The sequence below is a fragment of the Hipposideros armiger genome, unplaced genomic scaffold (assembly GCF_001890085.2).
Source record: "Hipposideros armiger isolate ML-2016 unplaced genomic scaffold, ASM189008v1 scaffold_561, whole genome shotgun sequence".
Classification (NCBI taxonomy): Eukaryota; Metazoa; Chordata; class Mammalia; order Chiroptera; family Hipposideridae; genus Hipposideros; species Hipposideros armiger.
In genome coordinates, this window is record NW_017731911.1 from 1,264,849 (window position 1) to 1,285,700 (window position 20,852).

General features: G+C 39.2%; 1 protein-coding gene across 1 annotated transcript in view; it reads right to left on the minus strand.

The window, feature by feature from the left end:
- POLR1A (RNA polymerase I subunit A) overlaps window positions 1-20,852 on the minus strand; it is a 63,391-nt gene that overhangs the window by 28,446 nt on the left and 14,093 nt on the right. Inside the window, exons 4-6 of the mRNA XM_019623754.1 lie at window positions 14,025-14,216; window positions 2,243-2,392; window positions 919-1,102 (exon numbers count right to left, since the gene is read on the minus strand). Coding sequence (XP_019479299.1) covers window positions 919-1,102; window positions 2,243-2,392; window positions 14,025-14,216 — 526 coding nt within the window. The remainder of the gene's footprint in view (window positions 1-918; window positions 1,103-2,242; window positions 2,393-14,024; window positions 14,217-20,852) is intronic.

Here is a 20,852-nt window from a genome sequence, read left to right on the forward strand (position 1 = left end):
CCACTCGGCCGGCCCTGTTATTGGTATATATTGAGTATGACAATTTTAATAGTTTTTCCGTTTCTTAAAATGTGTATAAATTTTTTTTGGCACCCTCTGTATATTATATAATTATGCAGGCCCCAATGAACACACTGCAGTTGTGGCAGGCCCTCTGGCCCCATGGGGGAATTCCTATCATGTTTGCACTCGAGGAAATCCATGAAGCAGTCTCACTTTCACCAAGAATGGTCTCATCAACTAGACAATTCCCATACTCACTGTAGCTCATGTTCAACGTGTAGCCTGTCACTTACTCCTCACAGGATCACTGCAGAAGGGCCTGGACTCCACCCTGTGTCCTCAGGGGCCCACTGCCCTGAATAAGCTCAGCTAGGGGCCGAGCCCTGAGCAGATCTTCTGATCTCACTTCAACCAGTGCACAGACAGTAACAGCGTGCTTGTTCCCTTTCTCCTAAAACACTGTGCACTCATTTCCAGGGAGGAAACAAGGCAGCTCCTCTTCCTAGCTTAGGATCGCCCTGACAGGCCTGCCCCAATATGGCATTTCCAACAGCGCTGGTGCCCTCACTGGGTTAGGAGGTGTGGAAGGTTCTGACAACAGGGAAGCCCCTTTGCAGAGCACAGCATGCCCAGGGAATCTGGAAGGGCACTTGTGGGAGAGAATGGAGGGGAGCGTGAATGTGAAAACTCAGTCAGGGACAGAAAACTACTGTAAAGGGTGGAGTTGAGAAAGAGACAGAGAAGGTCGCTGTGTGCTGCAGATCTTGAAGAAACACTGGCTGTGGGGGAGGGGTAGAAAGCACTGCCAAGGAGCAAGGCTGTGAAGCCTGGCCACTCCCTGGAGGCTGCTAGGAGACATCATGGTGGGCATGTGGCCAGGAAAGGCACCTACAGGGCCATTCGCCCAGGACTCACCCAAGGTAAAGCCTCTGTAGAGCTGCAGGTAGGCAGTGAAGAGGCGGGCCAGGCAGGTCAGAATCTTGCCACTGGTCTCCCCTCCGTAGATCTCATAGCAGCAGTGAACCAGGCCGTAGGTGGAGCTGCCATAGTGTGCTTTGTCCAGTACCCCACAGAGCAGCTCCCCGTGCCTGATGATCACCTGCAGAGGGGAAGGCCGCCATTGCTGGACCGGAGGTGATGTCCCCTGTGTAAGCCAGCCCTACCCTTTACCCAATAAGGTTTGATTAACCTTATTGTGTCTGTCCCTCCACTGCAACCTGCCTCAGGTCCTCGATGGGAAGAGGCAGGGTATAAATGGAAGCAATTTTTATTTTTTTTTAAATAAAGGAGGTGAACACATATAGACCATTAAAAGTTTTTTCCCCCCCAAGGACTGTCACACACACACACACACCACACACACACACATTTTAGTGTGTTCATATGTCCTCCTACTCCCCCGCACCCACCCATGCTGACTCAAGGTCAGGTACCCTTGACTTCTAAATGGAAATGAGAACATTTAGAGTCTAAACTTCATAACCGTGACCTGGGCCTAGGTACTCCCTCACCTGTACCGCGGGAGTAAGAACAACAAAACCTTTCTAACGTCCTTTAAGGACTGAATTTATACTTTTACAAAGTGGGATTAATGAATCAGAAACTAATTAAAAGAAGGGTTTCTGGTTGTAAAATGTAGCATGCATTTAGCCTATGATCTACAAAGGGAAAGAAAAGTGGCAGCTGCAAACCTATTGGAATGTCTGTTAGAGCTGGTGACAAAGCACTTGTGAGCTGGGAACTTGAGGATACTCCCCCACCAAGAACACGCAGAGGCCTTGGAAATCTTTAGTGGAGACACAGTATTGCTCTCTTGCAGCAGCACTGGGCCCAGGTATCACTGCCCTGGGCCTGGCCCTGTGAGAGCTGGTTCCTAAAGCACGGAGCAGGGAGGAATGGAACCTCACAGCAGTTCCCTGATCTTCAGCCACTCAGGGCTCAAAGGAAAACGCAGGCTCTGTATTTCTAAGCTTTGCAGAGTCAAGTCCAGAGGCCTTCTGCTACAGAAACCTTCCCAAGGTGGTTGCAAGTTTTATACTCAGGGCCAAATGCTAGCAGTCAAGGTTGACCCTTTCTAAAACCAAATGTTGACACCAACTTGGACACTAACAACTCCTTCTCTTATGAGCTACAACATCTGTTTCTGTGCACATGCCTCCATTTCTTTGTCTCTGTTTTGAATCAATTTGTCTAAATCGGGGACTCGCAGACTCCAACTGAAACAACTGGGCAGCCATACCTGGGACTCGCACATGGAGTCTGGATTAAAACCGGGGACAGGCCGAGGAGACTCCTTCACCCAGGCTTTCCAGCTGATCTTTGCCTTCCCCAATAAATTCAGTGGGATGTGCTCCTCTGGGATGATGTTTATGAGCAGCGTTGACACAACCTGGAAAGAAAAAGCAGACAAAGTTGACAGCAAGAAGAAAAGATGAGAAGTTTCCTTTTAGGATCGCTTGTTCCTGTTCATCCTGAAAAGCCAGACGACTGACTTCATTCTGATGATCTATAGGGAAAGCAAGAAAAACAGACAGCTCCACCATGGTGAGACATGTTGATCTCTGCTCTTACTGTCCTACTTACATGACTTAGGAGGAAGCTTAGGAGCAGCAACAAACATACACCACTAAGAACTTCACTGGGACTTTTAGTCCCTAAAATAATTCTTGTTAAAGTGAATAATCCCCTAGACCTGAAAAACAACATCAAGTTCCTGAATAGACCAAAGGAAGGAGAGGGGGAAAAAAGCAAACTGCTGTGGGGGTCACAGTAAAAAGATTCGAGTGGTAAAAACACAAATAAGGACAGCAGGGCCAAGAGAGATGGTAGGGCTCATAACGCAGCCTTCTGCCAGGAGAAGTCAGCCCGACACGACGTCAGTCCCAGGACTGAGGCAGAGGTTGAAGAACGCTCCTCAGAGCATCCTACCCTGTCTTCAGGCCACATCAAAATCGGTGAAAATTATTACACACAGTCAATAATGTCCTCCCACAGAACAGCTCTGACTTCCTGGTGGGCACCAAGGAAGGAAAGCATGCAAAGACTAGAAACGGAGAGCTTTCCCTCAGAGGTGCTCCACAGAGGAGGCCTGAGGCATCCGTCAGAGAAGCAGACTGTGGGGAAGCTTCGGGGATGAGGGTCCGCTCCACCACTGACTGGCCATGTGCTGTGGGGAAACGAGCGCACTCGCTTAGCCCGAGCATTGCTCATTGGTAGAGTACAGGTACGTCTCAGCCATTCATTCAGCAATTATACATCGAGTGCTTGCAATGAGCCAGTGCTGGGAAGAGCTGTGGATAAAATATAGTCTTCTGCCTTCACTGGAGCCTCCATTCCTGAGGGGGAACCATGCTTTGAAGGAAAGTGAAGCAGGGAAGGAGGAACCAGAGCAGAGCGGGGAGAGGAGGTATTCAGGATTTTAAGTAAGATGGGCAGAGGAGGCCTCGCACCAAGAAGGCAGTGAGGAAGGGAGCCCCGCAGAGGTCAGAGCGTGCATTTCTGGCAGAGGCTTTTACTCTGAGTGAGAAGGAATGCTATTTGGTGGATTTTGATCACAGGAGTGACAATGCTCTGATTGAGCTTTCAATAGGATCACTTGTTCCAAATATATTCCTGGTCTAGACTTTGAGGCTAAATGACACAGAATAAGTCTCCTAAGTGACACCGACTAGAAGGACTAGCATTTCAGAAGTGGTTATTAAAGCGACCTGAGTGGGGAAGCACCATGGAACAGGGACTGTGTGACGCACGTCACAGGAAGTGATAGGTGACTATTTGGCAACCTGATGGCTTCCACACAATTAGCTTTTACAGGGCTAACACCAGAAATACATTTTTGTGACTGGAATTAATTATGGCTACTGAAAGGCCAGGAAGTCCATCTCCTGCCCCAAGTGGCCCATCAGTGTGGCCAAGAGAGGCAACTTCTCAAGCAGCTGCTTCATAGAGAACCCAAGTGGGGGCAGTTGAACCTGGGGATAACCATAGGTCAGTTCCAAAGAGGCCAAAAGCATACATTCCCAGAGATGTAGCAGGCAGCGGGGCAGACAGGCCAGTGTAACAGGCCCCAGGGCTGAGGAGGGGCTGGGAGCCATCAGCTGGCATCGACAGCTCTTTGTATGGCAGGCCCCACGAAGTAGGCAGGGATGCTATACACGCACAATGAGGTCAGGGCAGTTAGGAGAGCCGCTGCCTTTTTACGCATGTGTGCCAGGAGCAGGGGGACAATTGGCAAGAGCATCTTTTTAAAAAGCAGACAATACTGTTATTTCATCAGCAGATGACCAGGAAGGTCATGACCCAGGCTCTCCATAAGGCCAGCACTGCCAGGTGAGGGAGTCAAGGCAGGAGGGCGAGACTTCCCCAGGATGCTGACCACAGGCTGCACCTCAACCAAAGTGCCACATGTGCAGTGGGGACGGCCAGGCTGGGCACAGCAAGGATAGGAAAAGTAACAGAAACACATGTATCCAACCCTCCGAGGACAGGGAAATATGACCTGCCATCTCATCTATAAAAGCATCTGACAAATTCCCAACACCCTTTCATGATAAAAACACTCAACTGGATAGCAGAAAAAAATGTCATCAACCTAATAAAGGGAAGGCATCTATGAAAAACCCACAATGAACATGCTCAATGATCAAGACTGGATGCTTTCTGCCTAAGATCAGGAACAAGACAAGAATGTCTGTTCTCACTACTCCTATTCGACAATGTACCAGGTTCTATCCAGGACAGTGAGGCAAGAAAAGAAATAGAAGGCATCCAGATTGGAGCGGAAGAAGTAAAACTACCACTATTTGCAGATGACATGATCTTATATATAGAAAATCCTAAAGAATCCACAAAAAGTTATTAGAGCTAGTTTATGACTTCAGCAAACCCGAAGGATACAAGATTAACAACAACAAAAAATCAACTATTTCTTTACATCAACAATGAACAATCTGAAAATGAAATTAAGAAAACAACTGCATTTATGTATGATAGCACTGAAAAGAATAAAATATTCAGGAATAAATTTAACCAAAGAAGTGTAAAACTTGTATGTTGAAAACGGCAACACCTGTTAAAAAAAAATTAAAGAAAATCTAAATAAATGCAAAGACTCTTAGTTATATAGCCAAGAGAATTGAAAACACATGGTCACACAAAAACTGGTACACAAATATTCATTGTAGTTTTATTTGTAATAGCCCAAAAGGGAAAGCAACGCAAATTACTCTTTTATCAACTGACAAATAAAATGTGGTCTATCCATGCAGTGGAATATTATTCAGCCACGAAAAGGGATGAAGTACTGTTCACGCTACAACACGAATGAATCTTGAAAACATTATATTAAGTAAAAGAAGCAAGTCACAAAAGGCTACATATTGTATGACTCCATTTATATGAAATGTCCCAAAAAGGCAAATCCATAGAGACAGAAAGTTATTGCCAGGGGCTGAGGGAGGGAAGAACTGGGATTGACTGTTAATAGGTACAGAGTTTCTTTTAAAGGTGATGAAAATATTCTGGCATTAGCTAGTGGTGATTACTGTACAACACAGTAAATATTCTAAAAAAGAATCACTGAATTATACACTTTTTAAAAATGGTAAATTACATTAAATATGAATTATATCTCAACTAGAAAAACAAGAGTCAGATGGGATGATTTAAAGTCTCTTTCTGCACTAACATTCTCGAAGTATACAATGTACTTTCTGGTCATAAACTATTATGCTAGGGAGAAAAGATCATTTGCAACATTCTCTTAAATTGTAAAGGTAGCAGTATCTATGAGAATTACAATTTAAAAAATTGTTTTTCTTACTTTGCCACAGAGTCTTTATTCCCAAAAGAATAATGGATCTTGAGTACAAAATAACTTCGGAAATTCATTTGTGTTTAGTTATCAATATATGTTAACAATGCTCTGGTAATATTCAGTTTTTCAGAAAAAAGATAAAATTATATTATGGTACCATGTCCTGGCCTACCAGAACTCCATGGACTTAAATAAATTAACTTTACTCATACCTTTTATAACTTGGCATGCAGAGCTGTTTCAAAATTTTTTGTTTTGCCTCTCCTTATTGAAGGCTATAAATAGCTACGGTGCTAGAATTTTATGTGTGAGATTTTTTTTTCTCAAACAGTAACTATACTTCTACATTCACAGATGCATTTCTTTTTTGGTAGCCCAAATCACGAGTCATAATCTCAAGGCTGCGAAGCTAATAATTCTTCAGTTAATTTGTACTGTTCCTAGAATATCTCAAAGGGAGCTCCTTTGTATGTAGCCACACACTCATCATTCCTCAGGCTGGATCTGTTCCCAAATCTTCTTTTTAGGATTCAGCTCCTTGTCAAGCTCTCCAGGAAAACCATCAAAAGTAATTCTGTCTCCAGAGCAGAGCCATCAGGAGACGCAAGGGTTTCAGCTTCTTCAGGTGGACTAGTCTAGCACATCAGCATTGCTTGAGATAGTACTCCTCTCATCTTTATAGGTTTTAGGTTACGAAGTGAAATCACCATGCGATTTTGCATCAGTTCAAGAGGAACATGGTTCACCAGGCCACTGACAACTATTCTTGGGGCTGCTCCTCCAACACCTGCCTCTTCTATACAGAACCTGCATCAGGATGTCTTCTGACAGTGATGACACAACCAATTCGAAGGCCTAGTCGGGAAACACCTATTGGCTTAGTCAGCACTTCCTGCTATTGATGATTGTTTTTCTCCTTTTTCTCTGCTTTCTTTTTAAGTTTCTCCTTCCTTCACCTTCTTTTCTCCTCCTTCTCCCTCCCCGTCCTCTTCCTTTTATCTGTTCTTTGGCATCAACAGATACGGTTATTATTTGTATAGACCGTATCAAATTTTCAGAAACCGTGGAATTAGCTTGCAGTGGAGTACCAGATGAAAATAGCATTTGCTTCATTCCATTTTTAATTTCTGCCTGAATTAGCTCTTGCTTCAATTCTTCAATTTTTTTCCTTCAATTTAGCATTTTCAACTTGAAGTTTCTTCTTTCAAAAAACAATTTTGCAGGCAACTTGCTGCTTACAATATTCAATAATTTGATCTGCCTCTACACCCTTCTGTTCCAGTCTCGTCAGCATCATTGGTTGTCATTTTTGCCAAGAAATGGCATAAAGTTATGAACTGGCAGACAGGGGTCCTAATTAAAATTTTTTTATACTCAGCCTGTATTGAACTTTAAGAAATGTTTTGTGTAAATATTAAATGGATTTCTTTTTTAAAGTTTTTAAATGTGTATACCCTTTGACCCAGCAATTACACTTCTAGAAAGTTGTCTAAAATATGTATTAATGAAAGTACACTGGTAGAAATACAAGTGGGTGCTCAGCATTAGTGAGAATAGTAAAGACTAGGTAACAACCTAAGTCACCTGTTTTTTACTACAAGTCTGTCAATAGAAGGCCAGTTAAATCAACTATGGTATATCTCTATCACTGGATACAACACAGAAGGGATTAAAAAGAATGACATGGATCTACATGTAGAGACACAGAAAGAGCCCTAAATAAGTCACAAAGCAATTACAAATACAGTTCTGTCAACCTAGCACATGAAGACAGTTAATTAAACTTCTTGTCATATTGGAGTGTGTTAGAGTGGTCCAAATTAAAAATACAGACTGCTTGAAATAATGAAATTCCCTTTGGAAGGAAAGCCTGGAGGTTCATTTAAAGTAAGCCATCTTACAAACCAGTCAAAACTCAGGTGCATGGGCCTGGCAGTTAGGAAAACACAAGCCTTAGGTATCAGGATGTCCGTGGTACCATGGATAGAGAGTTGGTTTTAAATATAAGAGGTGGCTTGAAATTGACATTCAATTTCAAAACCAAATGTCAAATTTAATCACGGTTCATGGTTCTCCAGAGCAGGTGTAATATGATCCCATTCTTATTTACTTTCTATGAGCGTATATATGGACAAAGACAGTTGTGTTGGGAAGGAAGGGAATTTTTCCTTTTTCCTTTCATATTACTGTTATTTTTCTTTAACAACAAACTTGTGTTACTTCTAGTTAAAAAAAATTTGAAGGGCAGAAATCTAACAACTGAATTCAGCAAGGTTGCTGAATACAAGGACAATATACAAAAATTAATTGTATTTCTACATACCAACCACTAACAATTAGAAAATTTAATAACCAATACTATCTATAATAGCAACACCTAGGAGCAAATCTAATGAAAGATGTCATATATATATATATATATATATATATATATATATATATATATATATATAAAATCTCTACAGATGCAATGTAATCTCAGTAAAAATCCTAGCAGATATTTTGTGTGTGTGTGAAAATTTACAAACTGACTTAAAAATTCATATGGAAATACACAGGGCTGAGAATATTCAAGACAGTCTTGAAAAAGAACAAGCTGGAGACTTACTATCAGAAATCAAGATTTACTATATAAAGTTACAATAATTAAGACAGTGTGGTATTGGTGCAATGGAATCAAAAAGACCAATGGAACTATACAGAGTCAGGAACAGATCCACACATATATGACTAGTTGCTTTATGACACAGAAGATACTAAAGAGCAGTGGGAAAACGATTGTCTTTTCAATAAATTATGTTATATCAATTAGATATCCATGAGAAAAAAAGGAATTCTGGGGCCGGCTGAGTGGTTCAGTTGGTTAAAAGTTGGCTTGGGAGTGCAAGCTCTGAGCAGCAGGGCTGCCAGTTCAGATCCCACATGGGCCAGTGACGCTGCGCCCTCTACAGCTAAGATGGTGAACAACAGCTCGGCCTGGAGCTGGGCTGCCGTGAGTGGCCGGCGATGGCATAGGCTGCAGCCCCTGCTGCAGTGGGCTGCGTGAGCTACCATAAGTGGCTGGTAGCCAGCGTGAGCGGCTGGCAGCCGGTGAGAGCCACCGTGAGCAGCTGACCAATGGCTGGCGGCCGACTGCCTCAGCTGAGAAGAGTGCAGTGATCATAATACCAACATGGGCCAGTGAAGCGAGGTCCTCCACAACTACACTGCAGAACGGAAGGACAGCAACTTGTCTGTTCCCCTCCCCCAATTCCCCAATAAAATCTTAAAAAAATAATAATAATTCTGATATCTACCTCACATCACACGCACCCACAAAAATCAACTCCAGGCAGACAGTAGACCAAGATGAGAAAGGTAAAACAATAAAGCTACCAAACAAAACACAGAGGGACACCTTCATGACCTCGGAGCAGGCAAATAGTTCTTCTACAGGACTAGCCATAAAAGGTAAAGACTGGTGAATTATGCTACATAAAATAAAGAACTTCTAAGCATTAGAAAACAGCGTTAGGTAAAAGGGTAAAAAGGATAGTCATCAAGCAGAAGGTATTTGCAGTACATATATCTATCTGGCAAGGGACTTATAGCAGAATATATAATAAACTTACCTATCAATAAAAAAATGGCATAGAACAGAAAATAGGTAAAAGACTTGAATAGCACTTCACAAAAGATGATATACAAATGGCCAATAAGCATATGAAGAGGTGCTCAACCTCACTTTTCATTAAGAAAATGCAAGTTAAAACAACAATAAGATGCCACTATACAACCATCTGGCTAAAATTAAACAAATAGAGAAACAAACAGCCATCGAGTTCTGCTGAGGAGAAGCAGCAGCCAGAACACACTCATGCTGGTAGAAGTATAAACTGCTACAAGCACTTTGGAAAACTGTTTATTAAACTATTCATTAAAGTTGAACATATAATAGATCTTATGACCCAGCAATTTGATTCCTTGGTATTCACCCAATGAAATGCATACATTACATTCAACAAAAGACCTATACAAGGATATTCATAGTAGCCCTATTTGTATTAGCCAGATGAAGACAACTGAAAAGAACCCAAATGTCCATCAATAGTAAAATGGATAAATATACAATGGTATATTCATATAATGGAATATTATACAGCAATGAAAATGAATAAACCACTGCTATATGTAATGACATGAGTGACTCACACAAAGATATGATTTACTGTAGAATTCCGTTTATATAAAGTTCCAGAAAAGATAAAATTTACCTATAGTGTTAGAAGTCAGGTTAGTGGCTACCTTTGGGGAGGGGGAGAAACTGAGAAGGGTCAGGAGGGATCTCCTGGGAGTGCTGGTGGTATTCTACTTTCTGATCTGGGTGATAGTTTACAAAGGTGTATTCATTTTGTGAACATTCATTGAGCTGTACACTGGAGATCTGCAATGACGGGCAAATCCTCTTTATATGCTCTTTCAACAAATGATGAGCTATCTCCGAGTCTAAGTAGAAAGAAAAGCATTCAAGATACTATATGGAATGCGCTGGAGAGACAACCGAAGGCTTCACTTTCTGGGGCAGTACAAATTACCTGCCCAAGCTAAGTTCTTCATCTCCTGATTCTAAATATGGCCTTTTTCTGTAAAATCAGACTGAGCCTCTAACAAATTCTTGTGCAGTGTAGTCACTCTTCCCCTTTTCACCCATTTGCAAAGAAATAACAGCCTGTACCAACCTCTCAAGAGACACTGAAAATTCCCAACTGTTACAGAAGTAAAACCTGGACCTATTTTCTTATTTAATTGTAAAGTTAATAATAACAGCCCAGAAACATTATAAAAACAAAACAAAACAAAAAACCCTCCTAATATGAACCAAATTATTCTATCACTTTGATCTTTTTTATTCCAAACTTCTTCCAATATACATTTTTAACATGATTGCAACTGTGATTGCACATAGAATTGTGTGGTCTCTTTCTTATTTCAACATTATGTCAGAAAATTTTCCAGACTACAACATGATATTTTAAAACCACTATTTTTTTTAACAACCATATAATATCTTAACAAATAGATGTTCCACAATTTACTTAGCTCCAATCTTAAGTATTCAGGTTTTTCTGATTTTCTATCATTATAAACCATGGTGTAATGGGCTGCTTTTTCAAGTAGCTTTTTCAACATTTCAAATTATTTCCTGAGGCTGGATTCCCAGGTGGAAGGGAATGAACATATTCATGGCTTTAGATATATATTCTTTGTCCACTATTTGGTTTTCTTTTGAACACGTTGATTATTTTAAAATAAAATTCTAATAAATTCTGCATACTAAATTACTTAAGACTTATAATCCATTCACTTCCAAGAAAACTTGAGATGGCTTATATAATAGACATATAAATATGAGTAATAAAAATAACATGAATTGGAATAATAAAGTGAACACACAGCCAACTAAATCAGGGATGGGTAAACTACAGCCCACCACCTCTTTTTGTAAATAAAGTTAAAGTGGATCACAGCTATGCCCACTCATTTATGTGTTGTCTATGGCTGCTTTCATGTTGTAATGGCAGAGCTGAGTAGTTGCAACAGAGACTATATGGCCAGCAAAGCCTAAAACATATGCTATCTGGCTTTCACAGAAAAAGCTTACCACTCCTTGAACTAAACTATCCATGCTTATAGACTTTAAGCTTAAAGTGCAAAATGCTGCATATATTCTTTTGTCAACTTCCATTTCTGGCCCAGATGGAGCAATGATGACCTGATTTACTCTCCCACCAGAAACAACAACAACAAAAGCAGACAAGAATATGAAACAATGATTTTCAAGTCAATGAGCGTCAGGTAATGAAGGACAGCGATCGGCAAGGCTATAGTAGACTTGAACTATCCAGCAACTGAACCTGTAGTTGACATTTATAGAGCATTCCATCCAACAGATTACACATTATTTTTAAGGGTACACAGAACATTTACCAAGATAGACCATAATTGAAACCACAAAACAAATCTCAATAAATTTAAAAAGGGTTCAAGTCATCCAAGGTATATTCTTTGGCCACAATGGAAATTGGAAATCCCTAACAAAAATATCTGTAAAGTCCCTAAATTTCTGGAAACTAAATAATAGGTTACTAAATAACTCAAAAGGTAAATTAGAAAGTATTTTAAAGTGAATGAAAATGAAAGTACAACATATCATAACTTGTGGGATGTTACTTAATCAGAACTTACAGGGGAAATTTATACATAAAATGCCTATAAAAATGGGGAAAAGTCTCAAAAAAAAAAAGACGTCAGTTTCAACCTTAAGTAACTAGCAAAATAATAGTAAATCAATCCCAATGCAAACAGAAGAAAAATAATAAAGATCAAAGTGAACTCAATGAAATAGAAAACAGAAAAACAGAAAAAAATCTATGAAAGCTGATTCTTTGACAGCAATAAAACCAATAAACATCTAGGCAAACTGATCAGGAAAAAGAGAGAAGACAAAAATTACCAATATCAGGAATGACAGAGGTAACTAACCTACAGATTTTACTGATAGAAAAGGATGGTAAAGGAATACTATGAATAACTTTATGCCTATAAATTCAACAACTTAGATGAAATGGACAAAATCCTTGAAAAAGCAAAAGTATTAAAGCTCATTCAAGAAACAGATAACCTGAATAGCCCTATATGTATTAGGGAAATATAAATTTTAGTTTAAAAGTATTCTTATAAAGAAAACTCTAGGTCCAGATGGCTTCACTGGTGAATTCTACAAAATATTAAAAAAAAAAAATGCCAGGCCGGCTGAGTGGCTCAGTTGGTTAAGAGCTCAAGCTCTGAGCAACAGGTTCACCAGTTCAATTCCCACATGGGCCAGTGAGCTGCACCCGAGCTGAGCTGTTGCTGAGCTGCCAACAAGTGGCAGGATGGCTCAGCTGATGAGAGCATGTGCTCCTAAAAACAAGGTTGCTGGTTCGACTCCCGCATGGGATGGTGGGCTACATCCACCCGCAACTAAGAATGAACACGGCACCTTGAGTTGAGCGGCCATGAGCTGCCGACGGGCGGCCGGATGGCGACTGGACTTGGAGCTGAGTTAGTTGCACCCTCCACAACTAAGATTCAAGTACAACAACTTGGCTGTTCCCCTTCCCCAATTCCCCAATAAAATCTTTAAAACAAAACAAAACAAAAATGCCAGTACTACACATACTCTTCCAGAAAAATTGAAGAAAAGGAAATACTTCCCAATTCATTCTATAAAGGCAATGTTACCCTGATAGCAAAACCAGGCAAATATATTACAAGAAAATTGCAGATCAATATCCCTCATGAACACAAATGCATAAAACAAAAAAAATTTCTAAACAAAATTTTAGCAAATTGAATTTAATAATATATATACAGAATATTGCGGCACAACCAAGTAAAGATTATCCCAGGAATCCAAGGCTGGTTTAACAACTAAAAACCAGTCAAGTCCTAGGTCCATGGACTTAAAGAACTGCAGAGCTGGAAAAGACCTTAGAGATCACCAACCTGAAACCCTCTGTTTTATAGATGAAGAAACAAGGTCCACAGAGCCAAGATCACATAACTGTTAGTAGTTAGGTTTTAACTACCTACCGGAGATTCAGACAACAGCAGAAGCACATATTTTATTGTATTTAATTATTTGGTCCCACATATACTATTATTTTATTACTTTGAAAGGAAGTATAGTGTAATGCTTGGGTAGTTAGAAAATCCTGGGTTTGAATCCCAGTTGTCTCTCCTATAAACTTGGGCAGGTAATTTAACTTTGCTAAGCCTCAGTATCCTATCCTCAACTGCTCAATGGTGATAACAGTGGTCTCTGCATTGCAGGTTGGTTGTGAGGATTAAATAAGATAACATATCTAAAGCACTTAGCAAAGCACCTGGCCCCTCCCAAAAATATTACTAATACTACCACCAACACCACTGCCTATAACCACCATATCTGAATGAAGACCTCAAAGTTTAAGTTAGAAGCAAAGGACAGAAACAATGCAGTCTATTCTTAGTAGATACTCCCTTGAAACCACCCTGACCTAGGAACCCCATCAAATTGAAAATCATACTATTGTTTGATTTGTCATTTCTCTGTCTCTGGCATTGGCTCTCCTGAGAATGAAACCTTTTATCTGAGCGGCTGGTTTCCTCCTTATATACACACTGGCTGTTTTCTCTCAATTACCTGTTTTCCTGTCCACAGTGGGCAAGGCTTCAGGATGGCAGGAGGAAAGAGCTTCACGCGCCCCACTTTGTCTGTGAGTCCTCGGTACACCAGTTCCATATACTGCTCCCGGGTGAAAAAGCAACCTCGAATGGTCATGTTTGCACCCGAAACCATGTGATCTTGGATCAACCCTGCCAAAGGCTGGCCATCCTACAAAGCAAAACAGACAAGTGAAGAATGAAGATACATTTTAAGTCACATTGTAATTCCTAATCATCTGTTTGGAGGCTGCCTATTAGCAACAGCCTTGCCTTACAGCCCTGTCTGTACTGACCTTCCCCACGGCCTCAGCAGGCCAGTGCCTCGGCCTCTCATCTTGACAGCAAACTGCCTCCAAAAGCACATGCCCAGGGCTTTCTGACAGCCTTCCACCTTTGCCGTTTGCCCACAGTTCTATACCAAAACTGCTTCAAACCCATCCATTCCCCCAAGCCTTCTCTCCATAATCCCATCTGGTTCTAGTTGCTCCAGCATATTTTGGCATTTATGCATAAATTTGGCCTGGCTGCTATTAGCTATGTTCTTGTTTTTATATTTTGGTTTTATGCATTAGTATTTTTCACACATTTCTGGCCTGGTTCTCCTGTAAATTAGTCAACTATTCAACAAATAGTTACTGAGAGCCTACTGTGTTGCCTACGCACCGGGTTAAACCTTTAATCTACTTCAGTGGACCAAACAGACAATTTAGGATGAGGAGGAACCAGGCAGTAAATGAATGATTGGATAAATATATTGTCGCAAAGATTTTTAAACGCCATGGAGGAAAATAACAGAATGAATCATCATATAGTTTTGAGGTAGGGGGATGGTCATGAATGGTCTCGGGGGGGCAGTATGACAGCTAGGCCTGAGAAGTGACTTGCAGTCAGCCAGTGCAGGGAGGCAGGGGTTCAGGCAGAGGATCCTCCAGAGGGTCACGACAGAGCCATGACAAACTCGTATAGAAGGAAAGAACGTCCATCCTGAGTGTCTTTTCACAATGCAGCACATGCTTATGGCGGGCCCATAATAAAGGTCATTATCTACCAGATGCCCAAACAAGGGCTTTTATAAAAGCCCCAGTTTGGGTGTGTACATTTATCTCATTTGACATGTGTCTCAACCTTTCTGATCCTCAGTCTCCTGAACCTTATCTGTAGGTCTGTGTTCATGGCAACGTAAGGCACACTAAAGTAAAAATAGCTGTACTCCTGATGTTCTCCAAGAAGCAGTTTTTGCAAACTTTTCAACATTCATGGGAACTTAAGAAAAATGTGTGCCTCAGATCTAAAGATTGTTATCATTTGATTATTTGTTAAATAGTATCCCATATTATGGCCATGTTTCATAACACGGGCTAAAGGAAGTCACCAATGCAGCCATGGAGAAGCACCAGGAATTTAACTACACGTACTAATTCAAAAGCTAAAAGGAAACTTGTCAAACAGCCTAAATACTATGACAATGGCTTTATGTAAACTCAAAGCTAATTATTACAGATGGGCTGAATAGATTGTTATAGATGTAATAAGGGAAGGTCAGATGGAGCACACAGCCGTTCTTATGAAATCTTTGAGTTACTGACTTGAATAAAAAATTATACTTTGCATCTTGTTCCAAAGACATGGTCTTATTTTGCTTGGGGGAAAAACCCAAACCAGTATTATACATTTGACTCATCCTACAGTCTTTGGAGGCAGATATAAATTTTTCCTTTTGTTTTCTTCCTTTAAAGAACTTAATTACAAGTTATGTGATCTATTCCATGCCTTATCCTCGCTCTGTCCAGACAGCTACATGACTAGAAAATTACCTTAATAGCTAAATTGCTTTCAATGCAATAACCATGATTTGTAGGGAGGAATGCTGATTAAAGCAATTTACTAAGGGTCTACTTATAATTCTGAATTTTCTAAATCCTGCTTAGGATCAGAAAGACCATCTCTGAATCAAAAACACAGATAATTGTCAGCTATCCTATTCCATTTAATATCACAGCAAAATGACATTACGATCATTATATCTTTGGTCAGGACGCTTAGAGAATTAGAGTATTCTGTGACTTGAATCTTCTAGCTGAATAAGTAGAAGGCAGAAAACTATTCTCAAACCTTGTTAAAAAAATTTCCACAAAGCACTGGCATTCAATACATTCAAAAAACAGAAGAAAAAAAGTTAATCCACAAAGAAACACATAAATAAAGTTTAACTGTTTCCTGGAAAACAAATGAAGTTCCATTCATCTCCTATTTTAAGTAAGAAGACAATACCCAACTCCATTAAATATATACAACCAACAAAAAGAAGTACTTTAATTAGTACTATGGCTAGTTAAAGATACTACAGTTAAGAAAATATCTGAAAATAGAGAAGAAATGGAAAAATGAACGAAGAGAAATGGAAACAAAGGGAAAAAAAGATACACCCGGGGTTGGCTGAGTGGTTCAGTTGGTTAAGAGTTGGCTTAAGAGAGTGAGCTCTGAGCAACAGGGCTGCCGGTTTGATTCCCACATGGGCCAGTGACGCTGCACCCAAGTTGAGCTGTCGCTGAGCTGCCAACAGGTGGCAGGATGGCTCAGCTGGTGTTAACAACAAAATTGCCTGTTCGATGGTGGGCTACGCCCACCCGCAACTAAGACTGAACTTGGCACCTTGAGCTGAGCTGCCACCTAGATGGCTCAGTGGATAGAGCATGCGCTCTTAACAACAAGGCTGCTGGTTTGACTCACACATGGGATGGTGGCTACGCCCACCAGCAACTAAGATTGAACACAGCACCTTGAGCTTAGAGGCCATGAACTGCCGATGGGCAGCCAGATGGCGACTGGTGCCCTCCACAACGAAGACTGAAGAACAACAACTTGGCTGGCCTCCTTCCCCAATTCCCCAATAAAATCTTAAAAAAAAAAAGAAAACAAGATACACCAAAAAATGGCTTCCCTAGTTTAACAAAACCAGCTCTTGTCCTCTTAGGATGTTGCAACCAAAGTACTTCAAGACATGTTGCATTTTTATAACAGTCAGTAAAAATAAGGATTCCACCTCTTGGCATTTATACTAAGGAGTAAATGAAATGTATCAAGAATCAAAAGCTCTTTACCTAGGACAAAAGAAATCAACTAAAAATGAAGTGAACCCTCAGATCATCCCCTAAAAGTTTTTCACTTTTTATTTGTTAAGAAATTAATTTATTCAACCAACCATAAAGCTAGTATAGGGCTAAAAGACAAAAGTAGGAAGATCATGGGTAATTACAACAGTAAATTAAGGTGTACACACACACACACACACACACACACACACACACACACACACACAAAGTAAAAAATAATGATAATAACAAATGTGGAGTAAAAATTGTAGTGATTTTATATGTGTTCGAATGTGAGCAATCATCAACTTAAAACAAACTCCTATACACAAAGCTTGGCATATATGAAGCACATGGTAACCACAAACCAAAAATCTATAAGAAATACATAAGAAATAAAGAGAAAGGAAACTACTACACATAACACTGTAGAAAGTCATTAACACACAAGAGAGCAAGATAATAAGAAAGGAACAGAAAAGAACTACAAAACAATCAGAAAACAATTAATAAAATGGCAATAATTACATGCCGATCTATAATTACTTTAAATGTAACTGGACTAAATACTTCAATCAAAAGACACAGGCTGGCTGAATGGATAAAAAAAACAAAAACGTGTACATATGCTGCCTATAAGAGACCCACTTCAGATTGAAAGACACACATAGACTGAAAGTAAAGAGAAGGAAAAAGGTATTTCATGCAAATGGAAAGGAAAAAAGCTGGAGTAGCAATACTTATATCAGACAAAATACACTTTAAAACAAAGGCTGTAACGAGACAAAGAAAGGTATTTCATAATGATAATGGGTCAATCCAACAAGAGGCTATAACTCTTGTAAACAACTATATACCCAATGTAGAAGCACTTAAATATATAAAGCAAATACTGATGGACATAAAAGAAGAGATCAATAGTAATACAGTCACAGTAGGGACTTTAACACCCCACTGACATCAATGGATAGATCATCAAGGCAGAAAACCAACAAAAAATGGTGGCCTTAAATGACACATCAGACCAGATGGATTTAGTTGCTATTTTTTGAGCATTTCACCCCAAAGCAGCAACGTATGCATTCTTTTCAAGTGCACATGGAACATTTTTCCAGGAGAAACCATGTTAGTCCACAAAACAAGTATCAGTAAATTTAAGATTGAAATAATATCAAGCATGTTCTCCAAAAACAATTACAAGAGGAAAACTGAAAAACACACAAACACATGAAAGCTAAATAATATGCTACCCAACGATGAATGGGTTATCAATGACATCGAGGAAGAAATCAAAAGATATCTTGAGACAAATGAAAATGAAAACAACGACCCAAAATCTATGGGAACAGCCAAAGCAGTTCTAAAAAGGAAATTCATAGCAAAACAGGCCTACCCCACGAAACAAAAAATCTGAACTCAACAATCTAACCTTACACCTAAAAGAACCAGGAAACAAAGGCTAAAGTGAGTAAGGAAGGAAATAATAAAGATCAGATTGGAGATAAACAAAATAGAGTTAAAAAAAATAAATAATGAAACCAAGAGCTGGTTCCTTGAAAAGATATTGTACGCAGAATTGACAAACCTTTAGCCAGACTCATCAGGAAAATAAGAGAGGCCCCAAATAAATAAATTAAGAAATGAAAGAGAAGTGAGAACTAACCACTGAAATACAAAGGAATGTAAGAAAATACTTTGAACAATTATATGCCAACAAATTAGATAACCTGGAGAAAATGGATAACTTCCCAGAAATATATAAGCTTCCAAGAGTGAATTAGGAAGAAACAGAAAATCTGAACAGACCAATAACTACTAACAAAATAGAATCAGTAATCAAAAATCTCCCAACAAACCAAAGTCCTAGACCAGAGAGCTTCACAGGTGAATTTTACCAAATATTCAAAGAATTAATATCTATCCTTCTCAAACTACTCCAAAGAACTGAATAGGAGAGAAGGCTCCAAAACTCATTTACAAAGGCAGCATTACCCTTATTCCAACCAAAGATACTACAGAAAAGGATTATGGGCCAATATCCCTGATGAATATTGACACAAAAATCCTCAACAAAGTATCAGTGAACCGAATTCAGCAATACGTTAAAAAGATCATACACCATGATCAAGTGGGACTCATTCCTGGGATGCAAGGTTGGTTCAATATCTGCAAATCAGTAATGTGACACACCACATAAACAAAGTGAAAGATTAGAACAATATGATTCTGCAACTTTTAAAAAAATTTGATGCTCCAAGCTTTAAAAGCAATGTAAAATCCTGTACTAGAGAGGTTTTCTGAAACAGGTAATTAACCACACGTCTACACATTTTAATCTATCTTGAAGTGCAAAAGAAACTGGCAAATGACTCAGTAAAGAAAGAAGTGTTCTGTTAAAAAAAAAAACACCAAAAAACATTGACATTGAGTATCTTCTTAAATGCCTACTGGCCATGTATATGTCCTCTTTGGAGAAATGTCTATTCAGAGCCTTTACCCATGTTTTAATTGGATTGTCTTTTTAGTGTTAAGTTACATGAGTTTCTTATGTATTTTGGATATTAATCCCTTGTTGGATGTATCATTGGTGAATATCTTCTCCCATTCAGTAGGATGTCTTGTCGTTTTGTTGATAGTTTCCTTTGCTGTGAAAAATCTTTTTAGTTTGATGTAGTCCCATTTATTTTTTCTTTTGTTTCCCTTGCCTGAGAAGACATAGCCAAATATACAGAGGGTGCTAAAAAAATGTATACACATTTTAAGAAAGGACTGTATTAAAATTGTAATAATATATACCGATAACAAAAGATGAATACAAGTCATGCGCATACATTTTTTTGGCACCCCTGGCATATATACATATATATACACACACACTCATATCTATATCTATATCTATACCTATATATATCGTATATGTATATATATTACTAACAGCAAAGTCAGAGTTTACTGCCTATTTTTTCGTCTAGGCGTTTTATGGTTTCTGGTCTTACATTTAAGTCTTTAATCCATGTTGAGTTTATTCTTGTGTATGGTCCAAGAAAATGGTCTAGCTTAATTTTTTTTGTATGTATCTGTCCAGTTTTCCCAACACCATTTATTGAGTAGACTGTTTTTATATCATTGCATATTCTTGCCTCCTCTGCCATAAGCATGACATATAGGCCTAAGTTTATTTCTGGGTTCTCTGTTCTGTTCCACTGATCTACGTTTCTGTTTTTATGCCAGTACCATGTTATTTTGATTAATATAGCCTTATAGTATAGTTTGATATTAAGTAGCTTGATACCACCAAATTTGTTCTTCTTTCTGAAGATTGCTTTGGCTATTTGGGGGTCTCTTGTGGTTCCATATAATTTTAGGATTATTTGATCTAGTTCTGTGAATAATACCATTGGTATTTAAATAGGGATTGCATTGACTCTGTAGATTGCTTTGGGTAGTTTGGACATTTTAATGATGTTAATTCTTCTTATCCATGAGCACAGTGTATACTTCCATTTATTTTTATCTCCTTCAACTTCTTTTTTCAGTGTCTTATAACTTTCTGAGTTCAAGTCTTTTACCTCCTTGATTGAATTTATTCCTAGGTATTTTATTCTTTTTGATGCAATTATAAATGGTATTTTTATTTCTGTTTCTGATAGTTCATTATTGATGTATAAAAATGCAACCAATTTCTGAATATTAATCTTGTATCCTGCTGCTTT